The sequence below is a fragment of the Dendropsophus ebraccatus genome, chromosome 3 (genome assembly GCF_027789765.1).
Source record: "Dendropsophus ebraccatus isolate aDenEbr1 chromosome 3, aDenEbr1.pat, whole genome shotgun sequence".
Taxonomy (NCBI): Eukaryota; Metazoa; Chordata; class Amphibia; order Anura; family Hylidae; genus Dendropsophus; species Dendropsophus ebraccatus.
The window spans coordinates 77,443,066-77,461,384 of NC_091456.1; the positions used below are offsets into that span (position 1 = coordinate 77,443,066).

General features: G+C 40.3%; 1 protein-coding gene across 3 annotated transcripts in view; it reads right to left on the reverse strand.

Annotated features, from left to right (window-relative positions):
* The window catches only part of ADAMTSL1 (ADAMTS like 1), a 526,103-nt gene that overhangs the window by 13,416 nt on the left and 494,368 nt on the right, over positions 1-18,319 (reverse strand). For all 3 annotated transcript variants that reach the window (XM_069962058.1, XM_069962057.1, XM_069962059.1), the window contains exons 24-25: positions 9,363-9,578; positions 6,622-6,802 (exon numbers count right to left, since the gene is read on the reverse strand). In XM_069962058.1, coding sequence (XP_069818159.1) covers positions 6,622-6,802; positions 9,363-9,578 — 397 coding nt within the window. The remainder of the gene's footprint in view (positions 1-6,621; positions 6,803-9,362; positions 9,579-18,319) is intronic.

Here is an 18,319-nt window from a genome sequence, read left to right on the forward strand (position 1 = left end):
CACCTGGCTAGCTTGATTACTGGTCACCTTGCTTGGGGTGTGTGGCGTGTTCCCCCCCCCCCCCTTCTAGCAGGTGCTGCCTGGTTCTTGGTGGAATGCTCTCCTGATGGTGGTTCTTTTTCTCTTGTTTCTTTCTCTTCTTTACTTTCTCTCCCCTTTCTTCCTTTGCTCCTCATCAATTAGCGGATAGCCCTCTGTGTGTCCTTTTTGGACTCGGAGGTGGCTCCCTGTCCTTTGCATGCTGCTTGGGGATGGGATGGGACATTCCTTGTAATATGTATATGCTTTCTCTTGTCCCGGTCCCCGTGTCGGCTTGCCCCTCATAGGTGATGTGGGGGTGGCGGCTACCCCTGGGGGGTGTCTAGGCGCCATAGGTCATCATATGTTAGCGACAGGACTTGAGAGCGCTGGTTAATGGGCTGTTGGCCCTCAGATGGCTTTTTCCATATTTCCTCATGCCAAAGCCCCCCCCCCTCCCTTGGCTGGACTTTACGCAAAGGACATTGCACTTACGATGATCAGCCTCGATGCGGAGCACATTGACTGTTTTGGTCACTCTCTTGTTCACTCCACACTGTATACCTCTTCCCGGGGTTGTTCCTGGTGTATGTTACCTTTCTTTGTATAACTAAAAATTTAATAAAACTCTCTGATTTACAAAAAAAAATATTTCAGAAAAAGATGAACTGCTATAGGACACTTCCAAAAATTATTAATTTAATTGTTGTAATTTTTACATTGGAAAGCTGATAAAAAATAAGCCTAATTTATTTTATTCCTTTTACCAGCTATATTCATATATTTGTAAGTTTTAATATTTCGGTGTTGTACAATTCCCTGAATGTTGTGTTCCATGTCATGTTAAATGTTACTATATTGTTTATATTACTGTACCTGCAATATGGACTTCCTGACAGGACAGTATAGTGGAATTGTTGATTAAATGTTTTATTGTGAGTTATAGCTATTTTATAGCATATCTTTATTATATATTGCTACTAATTTATGTAATTGTACCTCCTATTTGCAATGAACAATAAATGAGCAAGGATGATACTGTGTTAAAGAGGTATTTGCATCACAAAAATGTATGAACATTCCAATAGTTTTTGCATTGGGCCCTTTAAAAACAAAACAAACTAACAAGCAACAAAAACAACAAAAAAACAGCCGATTTTCACCCATGTCTGCAGCCACATTTTCTGCTGTAGCAACTATATATTTTTTTAATTTACAGCCCAAAATATGTAGCAAATTAAGAGAGAAAATACATAGCAGATGGAATAAAAATGGCCCAACACTTTATTTTACAGCTGTAACAATTAATATATTATAACTATGTGTTGCCACTAGGGCCCCCTAGTCAATAGAACTCAAGGGGAAAAATATAGACTTTCTGCACTAAATAAATAAATAAAATGATGTACTGCCTACTGCCCCAAACTATCCAATAAACATAGTAAGAACACAGCCTACAGGTTTTCCCTGCAGTGCTCCAACCATGAAGTTAGTAAAGAACTGCTGCATAACCACATATACTTGAATAAATGGGTGGGGAAAGGTGCATGTATGGGCTAAGCCATGAGAAAGATTTTTTAACACATGTAATTCAGAAAATGTATTACATTATATTAACATGACCAGTTAGACATTAAAGTGGCCTCTTTTCCACACACTTTTATAATTTATTAATGCATTGTGCCATAAATGTGTTACTGGGAAGGTACATGTGTTGGTACCTTAACTGATCCAAAATGATGTGACATGCAAAGATTGTTGTGTGAAAACACTCTCCATTATAGTCTATGGCAATTTACCATAAATGTGTTATTGGGAAGGTTCATGTGTTGGTACCCTAATTGATCCAAAATGGTGTGACATGAAAAGATAGTTGTGTATAGTTACATATATAGTTAATACGGTTGAAAAAAGACACATGTCCATCAAGTTCAACCAAGGAGGGGATGGATACAGGGAAGGGGGACGGATGATGATAGCTTCTAAACATAAGCATTTATATTAGTTTGGTCTAAGCCTGTTTTGAAGCCCTCTACAGTTTTTGCTGTGACCAGATCCTGTGGTAGACTGTTCCACAGATTCACAGTTCTCATTGTAAAGGCTTGTCGCCTCCGGTGATTGAACCTTTTTTTCTCCAGGCGGAGGCTGTGCCCCCTTGTCCTTTGAGGGGGTTTTACCTTGAACATCTTTTCCCCATATTTCTTGTAGGGGCCTTTTATATATTTAAATAAGTTAATCATATCTCCCCTTAAATGTCTCTTCTCCATAATAAACAAATTTAAAGCGACTCTGTACCCACAAACTGACCCCCTCAAACCACTTGTACCTTCGGATAGCTGCTTTTAATCCAAGATCTGTCCTGGGGTCCGTTTGGCAGGTTATGCAGTTATTGTCCTAAAAAACAACTTTTAAACTTGCAGCCTCGTGCCAAACGGGAGTATCTGTGTCCTATGACAAGGAGGGCGGGGAGAAGGGACAGAGAAGTTGTGCCAGCCTAATACATACAAAATCTCGTCCACGCCCGTTGGCATGGGGCTGCAAGTTTAAAAGTTGTTTTTTAGGACAATAACTGCATAACCTGCTAAACAGACCCCAGGACAGATCTTGGATTAAAAGCAGCTATCTGAAGGTACAAGCGGTTTTGGGGGGGGGTCAGATTGTGGGTACAGTGTCACTTTAATTCTTTTAACCTTTCCTCATAACTAAGACGCTTCATTCCCCTTATTAGTTTAGCTGCCCGTCTTTGTAATCTAAAGCTTTGGCTGTCCAGGCATGATGGGAATTGTAGCTTTGCAACCGCTGGAGGGCCAAATGTTCCCCATCCCTGCCATGAACATTTGCAACTTAAAGGGGTTATCCTGTGCTGGAAAAACATGGCCACCTTCTTTTAGAGACAACACGTCTCTTGTCTCCAGTTCAGGTGCGGTTTACAGTTAAGCTCCATTCCCTTCAATGAAACTGAGCAGCAAAACCCCGCCCAAGCTGGAGACAAGAGTCAAGTGGCCATGTTTTTGTAGCGCTGGATAACCCCTTTAAGGGTATGTTCACCCAATATTTTGGAGGTAAAAATAATGATCATTATTTACAGCTGTAATTTAAAAAAGAAATGGCTATGTGGCTATGTTCCCACTTTGTGAGAATATTGGAGGATTGGGGGATCTTTATTAGTGGCTGTTTATACAACAGGACTGTTGCCTTCCCCCGATATGTTCCCCAAGATAATAAAAATAAAAATAAGCAAGTTCCAGTAAATCTTGGAGTTGTCCAAGTCTTACATTTGACAAGCTGTATATAGTTATTTAGGACCATGAGGAGCAGAGCATATTACTTTTTCATACTAAAGAGAGGGTCAAGTCAGGACATGATTACATTGACCCTTTCAATTCTCTATGTGATGCATGCTATCTCTGAGGAAAACATGTACTTTTTGTGCAGGAGACAAAATATTTGTTAGTAACCTATCAATGATTTAACCAAGTTTGTTTTTCAGTGCAACCCTGAAAAATGTAAAGAGAAGGCGTACTTGTGCCTAATTATCATGATTTATAGTTCAGCAAAAAAAAAAAAATCTTTGAAATCAACTGGTGACAAAGTGCAAGAGATTTGTTATTTACTTCTAATAAAAAATATCACCAGCCTTCCAGTACTTATCAGCTGCTATATGTCCTGCAGGAACTGGTGTATTCTTTCCAGTCTGACACAGTGGTCTTTGATGCCACCTCTGTCCTTATCAGGAACTGTCCAGAGCAGTAGCAAATCCCCATAGAAAACCTATCCTGCTCTCCTGACTGGAAAGAATACAACACTTCCTGCAGGGCATACAGCAGCTGATAAGTACTGGAAGTACTGGAAGAGATTTTTTAATAGAAGTAAATTATAAATATTGGCAACCTTCTGGCACCTGTTGATTTGAAAGAAAATATTTTTTGCTGAACTGCCCCTTTAAGCCTGCTAGTGGGCTTAAATCATGGCAAAAAATCTTCACCAGCTGCAGAGAGATTTCTACATCCTAGATTTCCAATTTCACCAGATTTACGCACGAGAGATGTGCGCTTTTAATGTGCACTTGTGGTCTACACCTATCATTTTAGGGCCCAAGGTGCACTAAAAAACCACATAAAGTAGTCTGGAGAAAAACATTCCAAGTTACATATTGCAAAAGGCTTCCTAGGGCCTAAAAGGGAATACAGACACACCATAAATTATTCTTGGTGAAATCTCCTGTCTACATGTGAAAGTATTGATATGGATGACAGACTTGTTTTACACAGAGCATAAATTTCACAAAAAAGAAAGCGCTCTGGCAGAAAATCAATGGAAGGAGAAAAAAAAAATAAAAACAGAAAAGCAAATAAGATATTCATTACAGCCAATTTCATAAAGAATCAGTATGAGTCATTTAATTGCCAGGACAAGTTTACTCAGCTATTGGCAAAGCATGCTGGGACTTGAGGTTGATCCTCTAGCTCTGTGCTGCAACGTTAATAAACAATGGCAATTCCTAGGTCTGTAGTACACTTGCTACTATCACTTTATATTTTTTCACGATACATTGCCGTATTTTATGTGCTTTCTTTTCAGCAGCAGTCAAGATATTTCTATACGCTAAATAAACACTAAGGAAGTTTCTGAATGGTAAGATACATCTAGTGGTGCAATGAAGCATACCGTAAGAAAGGAATCAACCATAACATCAAAACCACTAACAGGTTCAGTCAATAACATTTATTATTTTAGTACAAAAGCATCTGTCAAGGCCTGGGATATATTAGGCAGCAAGTGCACAGTCAGTTCTTGAAGACGATGTGTAGAAAGCAGAACAATAGGCAAAGATGAGGATAAGAGCAACAAGGGCCAAATTGTTTTGTTTCGAAAAGTGGGCCAAAGCATCTCCAAAAAAGCCAGGTCTTGTGGTGTGGCCATGGTATAAATTGGTGAGAACTTACCTTAAAGTGTTACTGTCGTTACAAGTTTCAAAATCTAAATCAACAGTAGGTGTGATATAGATCAAGTTTGCAATTTACATTATTTATTTATTTTTGTTATCATGGAAAACATGGCACTTCCTGTGTTCTTCAAAGACTCTAAACACAGGAAGTCCCAGGTCTTAAACTAACGTGCCCCAATGTTGTCATTATTGGGATAAGAACATCTACTACCAGGCTCAGGTCAGAGCGCCAAAGGATCATCTGACGGCTCAGACTGTGATGTAAAAATGACAATCAATAGTATGGGCTGATTCACAAATGGCATTATTAAGGCTGTGTTCCCACTTCCATATTGGAGGAAGGCGAACGTCTCGTAATGTAGACAGCCACTAATAATGATCATGATCTAGTTACGGCTGCCTTCCCCAGATATGTTACCGAAGTGGAAACATAGCCTAAGGCTGTAATTGTAAGAGGATGTGCACAGCCTTTGTATAAACTGAGTGGAGGCCCTCAGAAATATTTCTACTGGGGGAACTATGATATAAACATAAACATCTACTTAAATGTAACCTTTTAGGAAGTAATGGAATGTTTTCTGCTTTCTTCTGTTTGGATCCTTTTTAACACATTTGGATGGTTTGGATTTGTTAGAATTTGAGTGGCCTAACAGTGCAAGACAGGAGCTTTTAGAGGAGACAAACTATCAAGATGTCAATAGAGCCTCCAAAGTGTAACAGATTTATTTGGTAGATCTCCATGAATGTGATTTTTATGTTACCTGGGTTAATAATAATAATAATAATAATAATATATTATCTATTGTTATGTCATATAACTCAATACTGCCACTGTTACTTCTTGATTTTTTGCTATAAAATATTTCACTAGCAAGTCTTACCACCCACATACTCTCCTAACTCCAATACTTGACTATAACCCACTGTTCTAATATGCAGCAAAATAATATAGTCTAACCATCTCTCATAAGTGTCAACAGAGCTCTAGAAATCCAGGATGCCTGTAACTTAAAAGATGTGATATTACTAAATTGGCATGCAGCTAAGGAACAAGTATACAGCTGAGTACCTCTTTAGGTAACAAATCACATTTCACTGTTCTTTTACTACACATGCAGGCAAAATACACATTTGTAGATGCCAAATCTTAAATACTCTATTACTAGCATAATGGGAGGGGGTTTATCTACCACTATTTTACTTATTGGTAGTATGCCTGAATCTACAAATCAATGATGCTGATAAAAGTTACATAAAATTGATCACAGTCAGTATGTAGTTTGGAGCACTTCACTAGACATGTTAGATACATTTGTGTGATGTCATCTAATGGTTGACATACAAATACACCAAGATTTGTACCATTATTTTGCAGACATCTTTAAAAAAAAAAAAATTGGGCAACTTTTTGCAAATCTTATCTAGCAAACTTTCTCCGGACATGTTCAACACTGTTCAGGTATGCATAATTATCTTCTAATTCATACTTCTAAGTAATTAGTCCTTTAAAATGTTGATGTCTTCCTTTGCAATTACAACATATAATATTATTATTAATAATAATAATAATAATAATAATAATCATCATCATCATATAGTACAGTAATTTGTTAAAAAAATTAGCAGTCATGAGAAAAGGTAAATTTAATACCAACCTTGGTGGACAGTCCCTTCTGTTACACACAATGGGATTTATGGCTGGTTTAGACTTTTCCTGGCAGTGAGAGACATTGACCTCTTGCTTGTTGAAAACACACCTAAGTTGTGCATGCTGAATGCCTCTATTACCACAGGATGTCGTACATGGCAGGTGACCAACCAAAGCCCACTGGTAATCTGTTAATGAAGCAAATTGTGGAAGAGAAGATTGTGTTACAAAAAAATAAATTGTTGTTAGTCTGTATTATTTTCATGTTTTCAAAGATTTACAATTACCATTATTTAGGCACATATTTAACAGAATACAACCACTACAAGAGTGCAGAATGGCTACAAAGAGCATCTCCATCTCTTGCTCTTTCATTCTCTCACTCTTAATGCTAGCTTTCCCTACCAGTAACAATAGATCGCTGGGGGCTATTAAAGGGGTTGTCTGTGATAAATTAATAATTAGCGATCCTGCCAGGGCTGTGGGGCACATGATAGTGATGAATACTTACCTGTCCTGCTCCCCAGCAGCTGCCAGTTCCTGGGTCATCCCTCTCTGACGCTGTTAGCATTCCAGCAACATCCGATGACATGCAGACATAATAAAATCTTTGCCAACCTTTACACAGGGAAATAACCGGCCAACAGTAAAATTGCCCTGTGTAAAAGGACATTAAGTTTTGCAATTGATGTTGCTTGAAAGTGCCATTAAAGGGGAACTCTAGTGATCCCATACAAAAATAAAAAGCACAAAAACATATAGGTGCACTCACCGATCCCCCAATCATTGTTTGACATTTTTCCTATTTGTCTACACTGCTCCTAGCCTCAGATTCAAATTTGGCTGGGAAACTGCATCTCCCAGCATGCATTGTGCCTTAGAACCAACTGCTGGGTATCTGCCCCTGTCTAGTAGTATCTTGTAGTAGAAATGTCGCTGTTTTTTACTTTTCTGCACCGTATGTTACGTTTGATGATGGAATAAATTTTTCTCTTATTCAAGTTTATTGGGAGTGCTGTTGGAATTTTTGGAGTATCGATCTATATATCTACATAAATAGATTAGAGAGATGAAACAACAGTGTCTGCTTTCCCCTATCCCACTGAGGAGAGACTGTTGTTTCCCCATCCTTGGCCAGGTGATTACTGTGTGATGGGCAGGGTTACAGATGAGGTGTTACAGCTTTCTAGGCAGCAGAAGAGACAGAGATCATATGACCTCGGTCTCAGAAGGGAGGGAGAGGGCAGAGGAGTGGAATCAGAGTGGACCGGGAAGTGAGGAATTTCAGCGGCTTCAGTGAGTACGTCTTGATGTGCTGCAGACAGACGGCCTAATTCATGTAATAGAAACCTATTACAAACAAGCTTATATTATGTGTGCTTTCTATGCTGAAGCCACCGCCATTCAGCAGTTCTTCCTTGTCTCAGTTATAATCCTCCAGCATCCAGTAAATCATTAGGTATGAGGATATTTGGGGAGCAGGCTTTCATTTCTCAGATTGCTCTGGTAAAATGAAAGCTGAGCTCTGATATGGGAAATTCAGCCACATTTTTGTCTCAGACAAGTTTAGAAAGCTAAGCCTAAACTGCACCAAAAAAAAGAACCAAAATATGTGCCAAAATATGGTACAGTCTAAAGTTGAGCCAGATTTTCACTTAATAATCTGGTGTATTCTTTGACTGTCTAGGATAAATGTAAACTGTGTAAGAATGTATTTATTCCCTATAAATATCTTCCACTTCTTTATAAATAAGGAATCTCTATATTTAAACTCACTTTATTCACTGTAGTAAATGAAGTGAAACAGTTTCCAGTGCCCTGGAAAACTGTGTTTGTTTATGGCATGGATAAAGTTTTCAGACATGAAGCCATGCTCTTTTTGATTTGGGGTTTGTCAGAAAATTGCTATTTTGCTGGTAAAAACTTTTTATTTATATGGTGAAAATTAAAGTGTCACTGTCGTGAAATTTTTTTTTGCAGAAATCAATAGTCCAGGCGATTTTAAGAAACTTTGTAATTGGGTTTATTATCCGAAAAATGCATTTTTATCATGAAAAAGCAGTTTGAAGCTCTCCCCCCTGTCTTCATTGTTCTCCTATGGAGAGAGCCAAAGAAAAGACCAAAACAGGACAACAAAGAGTTAATCTACAAATCCCTCACCCGTTATCTGTTCTGACCATCACCAGTGACCTGTCTGAGCTCGGATTACAGCTGTCACCCAGCTCCGTGCCTGTAATCCTCTGTTATCTGCTTTCTGCTGCCGGCTAACTCCCTCCTTCCTCCTCCCCCCTCCCCTCTCCCTAGAGCAGACAGGGGACGTCTCCTGCAACAAGTCACAATTTTCAGATTTTTTGGAGTGGATGAAAAAGAGGAAGGAGGGGGGACCTGGGAAAAGGCTTTTTACATGCAGATAATGGCAGATTTGGCTAATAAACCCAATTACAAAGTTTCTTAAAATCGCCTGGACTATTGATTTCTGCAAAAAAAAAAATACGACAGTGACTCTTTAAACCTTTTATTTTCATAGAGTATTGTTATGTATGTGTTTTTGTGCATAGGATTAGAGAATATGAAAGATTGGAAAGAAAGGGGAGAAGCTTCTGACTGGGCAACGTGCCTCACTAACTCTTTGGCTATGAGCTTCCTATCAACCTGTACACCTTGGCTTTGTATGGACAGGTTGAAAGCAGTGGCCTCAGCGGTCGTGTGCCATACTGTACTTATTTGCATCACTAAGCAGTAATTTACCTTGAAGAGACAGAAAAGCTTTTTGCATGAGGGAATCCGAGGGGTTCTTCTGAATAACACAACTATATTCTCCCTGGTGGCCCATGCTTATGTTAGATAGCTGAAGGATCTGTCCACCTTCCAAAATTTCATATGTTAGCTTTGTTTCACTGTTTAGTGGCTGACCTCCATGAAGCCAAGTGATATGGGGAACGGAATCGCCTTTTACTGGACATCCTGTAGAATAGATCCATAATGCAGTTAGAAAAAGGGAAAAAATACATTTACCAATATTTTTTATAAATACTATGAGGGAGATTTATCAGACATGGTGTAAAGTGAAACTGGCTCAGTTGCCCCTAGCAACCAATCAGATTCCACCTTTCATTTTCCAAAGAGTCTGTGAGGAATGAAAGGTCGAATCTGATTGGTTGTTAGGGGCAACAGAGCCAGTTTCACTTTACACCATGTTTGATAAATCTCCCCCTATGACTTTAAGTTTTGCCACTAACAATATACATAACAAGAAACAGTTTTCCTAAGAATTGTAAAGTAAATTGGAGATAAAGGCTATTACTGAAAAGTAGAGATGAGCGAGTACTGCTCAATTGATTAGGTATTTGATCGCATTCAAGTATTCTACCAAAAATGCAGTAAAAATTTTACTCCCCTCCAACCTTCCCTGGTGTTTTTTTTAACCAATAACTATACAGGGGGTGTGAGCATTAGGAGTACACAGGAAGTGAAAAAAAAAAAACTACATTCATTGGCTGGCTAAACCATGTGACCTTTAAAGTACAAGAAAAATGGTTTTCAGATTCATTTTCAAATGCTAGTTGGAGCTAGACAGGGAGACATATTGTATAGTAGGGACCGTTAGGTGATTTAAGGCAGGAGAGAGCCCCAAAAGCGCTTGTTAGGGCTAAAATTACAGATAGCAGAGATTGATCACACATATATACAGCTATTAAACCGGCTAGCAGCACATTAGTGTGTTCAGATAGGCAGGCAGCTGGAGTACACTGTGAGGAATAGGCTGCAGTGTATCTACTTGCTGAAAACTTCAGATATAGGCTATATGGCTGTATATGGAGATTGTGGCAAAAAAAAAAAAATGGTACTACTGTTTTGCATTCTGTGTGTAACATTAACCATTGGAACGCCTGTTGCCTTAAGGCATTTCTAAAAAATCATATATATTGGGTATACGACTGTGTACTGAGAGTGTTCGAAGTGTATTGTTGAGAGGCTGTGTTAGTGTTAGATGCACCCAGGCATGCTTCCTCTGCTGCTGTCCCAGTGGCATTCCAGAGGTGTTTGCATCATTTTCTGAGGTGTCATGGTGGACTTGAAAACCTAAATTCGACCACTTGGAGATCACCAAGTCATGAGCATTTTTTCTCATAGACTTTAATGTTCAATGAAATATTCGATAGAATAGTTAAACATCGCTGTTTATTTAAATTGAATTTTGAACTTTCGAATAATTCACTACTCGCTCATCTCTACTGAAAATTAAAGGTACCCAATGGCATTACAGGAAGAAAAAACACAAAGTCACTAGTATTGACTATACCTGGGTATAGTTTGGCCTAGGCCAGAGTATACCCCAAGATATAAGATAGCCTAGGTTAGAGTATACCCCGGTGTATAAAATAGCCTAGGCCAAACTATACCTCTCCAGTCTGGAGGAAAGAAGGGGAAAGGGAGACATGGCTGAAACCTTTAACCCCCTCCCGCCGCTGCACAGTAAATTCACGTCGCTGCAGCCTATGCCTGGTGCTGCAGCGATGTGAATTTACTGCTGAGGATGACACAGGCATAGGAGCTGCACCTGTGTCATCCGCGGCGGGTCCTGGCTATCAGTGATAGCCGAGGATCCGCCGCAACTCTCAGCACCGGAGCCGCGCTCCGGTGCTGAGAGTTAACCCTATAGATACTGCGGTCAGCAAGACCGCAGTATCTATAGGGCTCTGGAGAGATGATTCTCCCTCTCCTGAGGGAGAACTGTCTCTCCGGTGTCCATCGGGGCTCTGTGAACTGATCGCAGAGTCCCGATGGTAGTCATAGAAACCGGAAGCCTCAGGCTTCCGGTTTCTATCTACGGAGGCCGTATAAGTGGCAGGGGACAAGATTGTATCAGCGGCAGGGGACATAGGAGAGGTGGCAGAGCGAGGGACATCAGCTTATGGCATCTTTATGATCCCATAAGCTGATGTAAAATCACCACCTGGGCATTGAGGCATCAATGATCCCAGGTCGTGAAAGGGTTAAATATGTTGTAGGAATAAATAAGGTTCAGTAGGAAAATATTTGTAATAAGAAACTGAACACAAGAACAAGGAGACACAATGAGATATTATACACACAGCAGATTTTTGGAAAATTGTCACTGCAGTTTTTGTGCCCAACCAAAAAGTGGATCCAACATAAAAGAGAAGTACAAGTCCTGTATTTTCCATCCAATTTGAATACACGTTTAGGCTATGTTCACACTATGTATGTGTGCGGCTGTATTTTTTATGCGGCTGGAAATGTGCGGCTGAAACTACGGCCGTGGGAAAAAATAGACATGCGGCTGAAAACATACGGTCATTTACTTGGAAATCTGGTTCAACTAAAAATAACAAATAAAATCTTTAGAAAGTGATGCAAACAGCTCTGGAATGCATCTGGGAAAGCAGGAAAACAGTTTACAGGAATTGCTATTACCGGGGTTTGCGATCCTCTGCAGTATGCCGATGCCGATGCCTCTCATGGTTAATATATTGAATTAATAAAACACATTTTCGTTGTAATAAAGTCCCTTTCACTGTTCAATAATTAAATTTAAACGAATCCATCATTTTGCAATTAAATATACTGTTAAAATAAATAAATAAATAAATATATATATATATATATATATATATATATATATATATATAGAAATAAATGTATATTTATATATATATTTATTTTTCGACAGTATATTTAATTGCACAATAATGGATTCGTTTAAATTAAATTATTGAACAACGAAACTGATTTTATTACAACGAAAATGTGTTTTATTAATTAAATATTAATTAGTACAGGAAGCTCCATTAAGCCGTTAATTCATATTGCCGGCAATAGAGCATTCTGTACTAATCATCACTTTACTTTAATTAAAACATCAAATGTTTGTTCTAATTATGTTATCACAATAGCATTATTAGAAGAAACATTTAGAATTATATGTGCGCTCAGCTGATTGGCTGATCGGCTGAGTGCACATATAAAGAGCCGGTCCGCAGCACAGTGACTTCATTGTGCTGCGGACCAGCGAAGAGGACACATCGGGGTGAATATAGAGCTCTCCCCACACCCTCCCCAGCACTGCACCCATCCCAGTAAGGAAGGGGGGTCACTTAACCCCTTCCTTGCTGGGATGGGTGCAGTCTGACATCAGTCTGGCCCCCAAGGGGTTAAGAGGGATGCAATACATCCTCCCTTAACCCCTTGGGGTCCAGACTGTAAGCAGCGATCTGTAAAGATGCTGCATACTGTAAGGAGCACAACACCGCTCACAATGATGGGTGTTGTGCTCCTGTTTGTGTGTTTTTTGTGTGTTTCTCCCTTTTTGTTTTTCAGATATCGGTATCCTGTGGATTACGTCGGATTCGGTGGACTACGTCGATGACCAGCGGTTGTTTGGTGTTTTTTTTATAAAATGGTCAATGAGGGGTGTGGGGGTGTTTTTATTTGAATAAAATTTTTTTTTCACTTGTGTCTTGTCTTTATTTCTTTACTTTATAGACTTAGTAGTGGAAGCCGTCTAATAGACGGAATCCATTACTAAGTCGGGGCCTAGTGTTAGCCGGTATAAAATGGCTAACACTAACCCCCCATTATTACCCCAGTACCCAATGCCACCAGGGGTACTGGGAAGAGCCGGGTGCCAGTGGTCCCGGAGCGTCAAAATTGGCGCTCCTGGACTGGGCGGCAGCAGGCTGGTAAGATTTAGGCTGGGGAGGGCCTAAAACAATGGCTCTTCCCACCCTGGTGTTACCAGGCTGCTGTCGTTTGGTTTTTAACCCGGCTGGTTATAAAAATAGGGGGGACCCTATGCGTTTTTTTTAAATTATTTATTTATTTAAAAAAAAACGCATAGGGTCCCCCCTATTTTTATAACCAGCCGGGTTAAAAACCAAACGACAGCAGCCTGGTAACACCAGGGTGGGAAGAGCCATTGTTTTAGGCCCTCCCCAGCCTAAATCTTACCAGCCTGCTGCCGCCCAGTCCAGGAGCCCCAATTTTGACGCTCCGGGAACACTGGCACCCGGCTCTTCCCAGTACCCCTGGTGGCATTGGGTACTGGGGTAATAATGGGGGGTTAGTGTTAGCCATTTTATACTGGCTAACACTAGGACCCGACTTAGTAATGGATTCTGTCTATTAGACGGCTTCCACTACTAAGTCTATAAAGTAAAGAAATAAAAACAACACACAAGTGAAATTTTTTTTTTATTCAAATAAAAACACCCCCACACCCCTCATTGACCATTTTATAAAAAAAAAAACACCAAACAACCGCTGGTCATCGACGTAGTCCACGTAATCCGACGTAATCCACTGGATACCGATATCTGAAAAACAAAAAGGGAGAAACACACAAAAAACACACAAACAGGAGCATAACACCCATCATTGTGAGCGGTGTTGTGCACCTTACAGTATGCAGCATCTTTACAGATCGCTGCTTACAGTCTGGCCCCCAAGGGGTTAAGGGAGGATGTATTGCATCCCCCTTAACCCCTTGGGGGCCAGACTGATGTCAGACTGCACCCATCCCAGCAAGGAAGGGGTTAAGTGACCCCCCTTCCTTACTGGGATGGGTGCAGTGCTGCGGAGGGGGTGGGGAGAGCTCTATACTCACCCCGATGTGTCCTCTTCGCTGGTCCGCAGCACAATGAAGTCACTGTGCTGCGGACCCGCTAATTATATGTGCGCTGAGCCGATCAGCCAATCAGCTGAGCGCACATATAATTCTAAATGTTTCTTCTAATAATGCTATTGTGATAACATAATTAGAACAAACATTTGATGTTTTAATTAAAGTAAAGTGATGATTAGTACAGAATGCTCTATTGCCGGCAATATGAATTAACGGCTTATAGAGCTTCCTGTACTAATTAATATTTAATTAATAAAACACATTTTCGTTGTAATAAAATCAGTTTCGTTGTTCAATAATTTAATTTAAATGAATCCATCATTGTGCAATTAAATATACTGTCAAAAAATATATATATAAATATACATTTATTTATATATATTTTATTTTAACAGTATATTTAATTGCACAATGATGGATTCGTTAGAATTAAATTATTGAACAACGAAAGGGACTTTATTACAAAGAAAATGTGTTTTATTAATTTAATATATTAACTATTAGAGGCATCGGCATTCGGCATCATTGCTGGCTATTTTTGAAGTACTCCGTACGGACCGCCTGTCTTGTTCATTTTTTACGGGTCCGTTTACGATAGGGCCGTAGATTCATACATAGTGTGCACTGTGCAGCCGTATATCGTATACTTTCCAGCGTACGCATGAACCGGAAAAATTCGGCCGATGATTTACCGCCCGCAATACAGCCGCACAGATACAGAGTGTGAACCTAGCCTTAGGGTGCCTTCACACCTACCAACTCCCAACCTTGATAACGCTGCGAGTCGGCTAGGTCCTGGCAGAACGACCGCTGCGTGTATGTTATTCTGAGGGCCGCTTAACCCCTTCTGATGCCGGCCGCCTCCCGCTCCGCTCTGTATACATTACCTGTCCTCGCTCCATGGGGTCCCGGCGTCCTGCTCTCGCGCCCGGCCAATCAGTGTGTTGCCCTGCCACAGCCACTGATTGGCCGGGCGGGAGAGCAGGACGCCGGGACCCTGTGGAGCGAGGACAGGTAATGTATACAGAGCGGGAGCGGGAGGCGGCCGGCATCAGAAGGGGTTAAGCGGCCGGCAGAATTACATACACGCAGCGGTCGTTCAGATGGCTGCGTGTATGTAATGACAGTGATCTGCCAAGACCTAGCCGACTTGCAGCGTTATTAACGCTGTGAGTCGGTAGGTGTGAAGGCACCCTTACTTTTGGCACAAAAACTGCAGTGTCAGTATTAAAAAAACAACAAACAACAACAACAACAACAAACAGCTGTGTGTGTGTTTCCAGAATTTGGCTATGTTCACAATTTGTCAAAATGACAGCAGTTTTTATTTGCCATTAAATGACGGCCATCCTATAACCTTTTGACAGCGTGTGAACGTGTATGTATGTTTGTCTTCAGATTTTTCCCTTAGCTTTAGTCAGTGTGTAGAGTCTTGTAATTGGGTGTAGGCTGAATCAGTGGGTTTGGGAGTAAGAGTAGGGACATAACAGGCTGTATGGAAGTTATCAGTCACTAGTTAATACATAAATCATAATCTCTGCTCCTCTGAGACATGGACTTTAGTAAATGCCAGGGTGTAACAAACAGATGTATTCAATTTACATATAGATTTTCTGGATTTGTTAAAATGAAAAGAAACTTAAACTTAGTGCAATGCAGTATTACAGATGATCTGAAATCTTGTTTGTCAGGATGCATGGTTACATCAGACTTCCCTAGAACAGAGCATATTAATTCACTGTATGAGACCATTACCTAAACAAAGAATGGTAATTGCAGAATATACAACAGGCTGATTGTATAACGTCAAAAGAAATGGTTTGCTTAACCAGATGTTGATCCCAAAAAACAGGCTACTTTGTCTATGTGATAAGCAAGTGATGTAGTGTGTAATCACCTGGAAATGTCTGAACAGTAGGATTATGGAACAGTAAGGTCATTCCTTGATATACAACATAGTACTGCTGTCTTCCTATCTAACACCCAAAGTGGAACTCCAGGTTACAGAAAAGAACTGTGTCGTGCTTACATGTACAGTGATGCCTACACACACACACACACACACACACACATACACACACACACACACACACACACTATATATACACTGATCCAGTCGCTTTACAGTCAAAAGTCAGCAACAGAGGAGACAAATTGGGAAGAAAGGTATGGGAATGAGTTATGTTTCTTTAGAAATGCCATAATCAAGCAGTATTCTAGACACCTGTCTAGCATTGTGTGGGGGTAGCCAGAGGCTGAAGAAAGGAGACACTTAAAGGGGTAGTGCGGCGCTCAGAAATTATTCACAGAATTTATACAACTTTGTAATGTATGTTATGTCTGAGCATAACCGTGTCCCCCCACCCCCACCCGTGTACCCGGAAGTGTGGTGCATTATACATTACCTGATCCGTGTCGAGGGCCGTCCGCCATCTTGTGCCAAACGTCATCTTCGGACGGACGGTCGAGTCGCTGCCGCCCGTCCCCCCTCCGCCGCGTCACAACTGTGCTCAGCCGCGATTGGCTGAGCACAGCTATGCTCAGCCAATCGCGGCTGAGCATCGGATGACGCTGCAGAGGGCGGCCGGCATTCGAGACAGCCGGAGCTGTTCACCGTCCGCCCGAAGAAGACGTCGCTGAATGAAGATAGAAGACTGGTGTCGGCACGTGACAGGTGAGTATAGCGCACCACACTTCCGGGTACTCGGGTGGGGGTGGGGGGACACGGGGAAGGGGGCCATTCACAGACATAACATACATTACAAAGTTGTATAACTTTGTAATGTGTGTTATTCTGTGAATAATTTCTGAGCGCTGCACTACCCCTTTAAGCCACAAGGGGCTACCCTTAACTATGAAGTCAGTACATGTTAAAGCCTTGCTATGTCTAATACTAGGAATCTAATGTGGTGGGCTGCTGTTTTTCCCCCCAATTATTCTGAATATAAATACAAAAAAATTTTGCATTAGCATATGTGAATAAAATTCTTCAAAGAACCTTTTTCGCCCTACAACTACTTTACTGGTTTGTGGTGGAGGTGGGACGGACCAAATCCTCATAGGTGATGTGCACCAGGATCTTTCACTGCTTTCTGCTGCTTTCACTACTACATTATTGTGGTATTCAGGAACTTATCATACAGATTTTGAACTCAATAATTTTCAGAAACAGTTCTAGAAAAAGTCCCTGACACAGTAAGTACTGTACTAACTTGACATGTGACAGAAGCCTTTTGATTTTTATTGTTCTGAAATAAATAAATAACTAAAATAAGGGTAAAAGGAAGACATGGTAAAGATTCTAGATTGTGGCTATGTTTACACACAAAATGCCATTATTTGCCGTTAAATGACGGCCATCCAATAGAAACAGTGTTTCTATAGAGCCAATGTTAATCTTAGGCAGAGTTTCATCTAATCGAAAACAATGGTTAATATACATTGCTATCTGAATACAGAACTCTTTTAGTTATCCTGGTCATATATTTGAATATGCAACAAGTCAGTAAATATCTCTGCAGAACCCTTTGTTTCAAATCAGGTTATATATCTAGGTATCTAGGTAAGCGGGTTTTAACAGTTTGGGGTGCAATTTTTTTTCCAATTGCACATTTTTTCCATGCTGTGAAAAACTCACAGACCTTGCTTAAAATGTATCATAGGTGCACAGGCCTTGGTGAATCATTTTTTGTGTTTTTGCGCAATTTTTTGGCTAACAGAACTTGGATAAAAAACTACACCAGTGTAGGAGTGGAGTACTGCTGTGAATTTTTTTTTGTGCAGAAACTAAAAATGATTAATCTGGCTAATAATGCTTAAAATTGTATGCTGTGCCCAAAAACAGCAGATTAGCCAAAATAATGGCACAAAGAGAATGATAAATGTACCCCTTTGTCTTTGACACTCAAAGTAATTTTATTAAAAGATGTCTATAAAGAGTTAAAGCAGCACAGTATTAATCTATGATCCATGCTAAGATTTTTGCGTACATTGAAGAACAACATGTGGTTCTTAGTAAATGCTCTATACACAAAGTGCACGATAATCCACTTGACCCGTG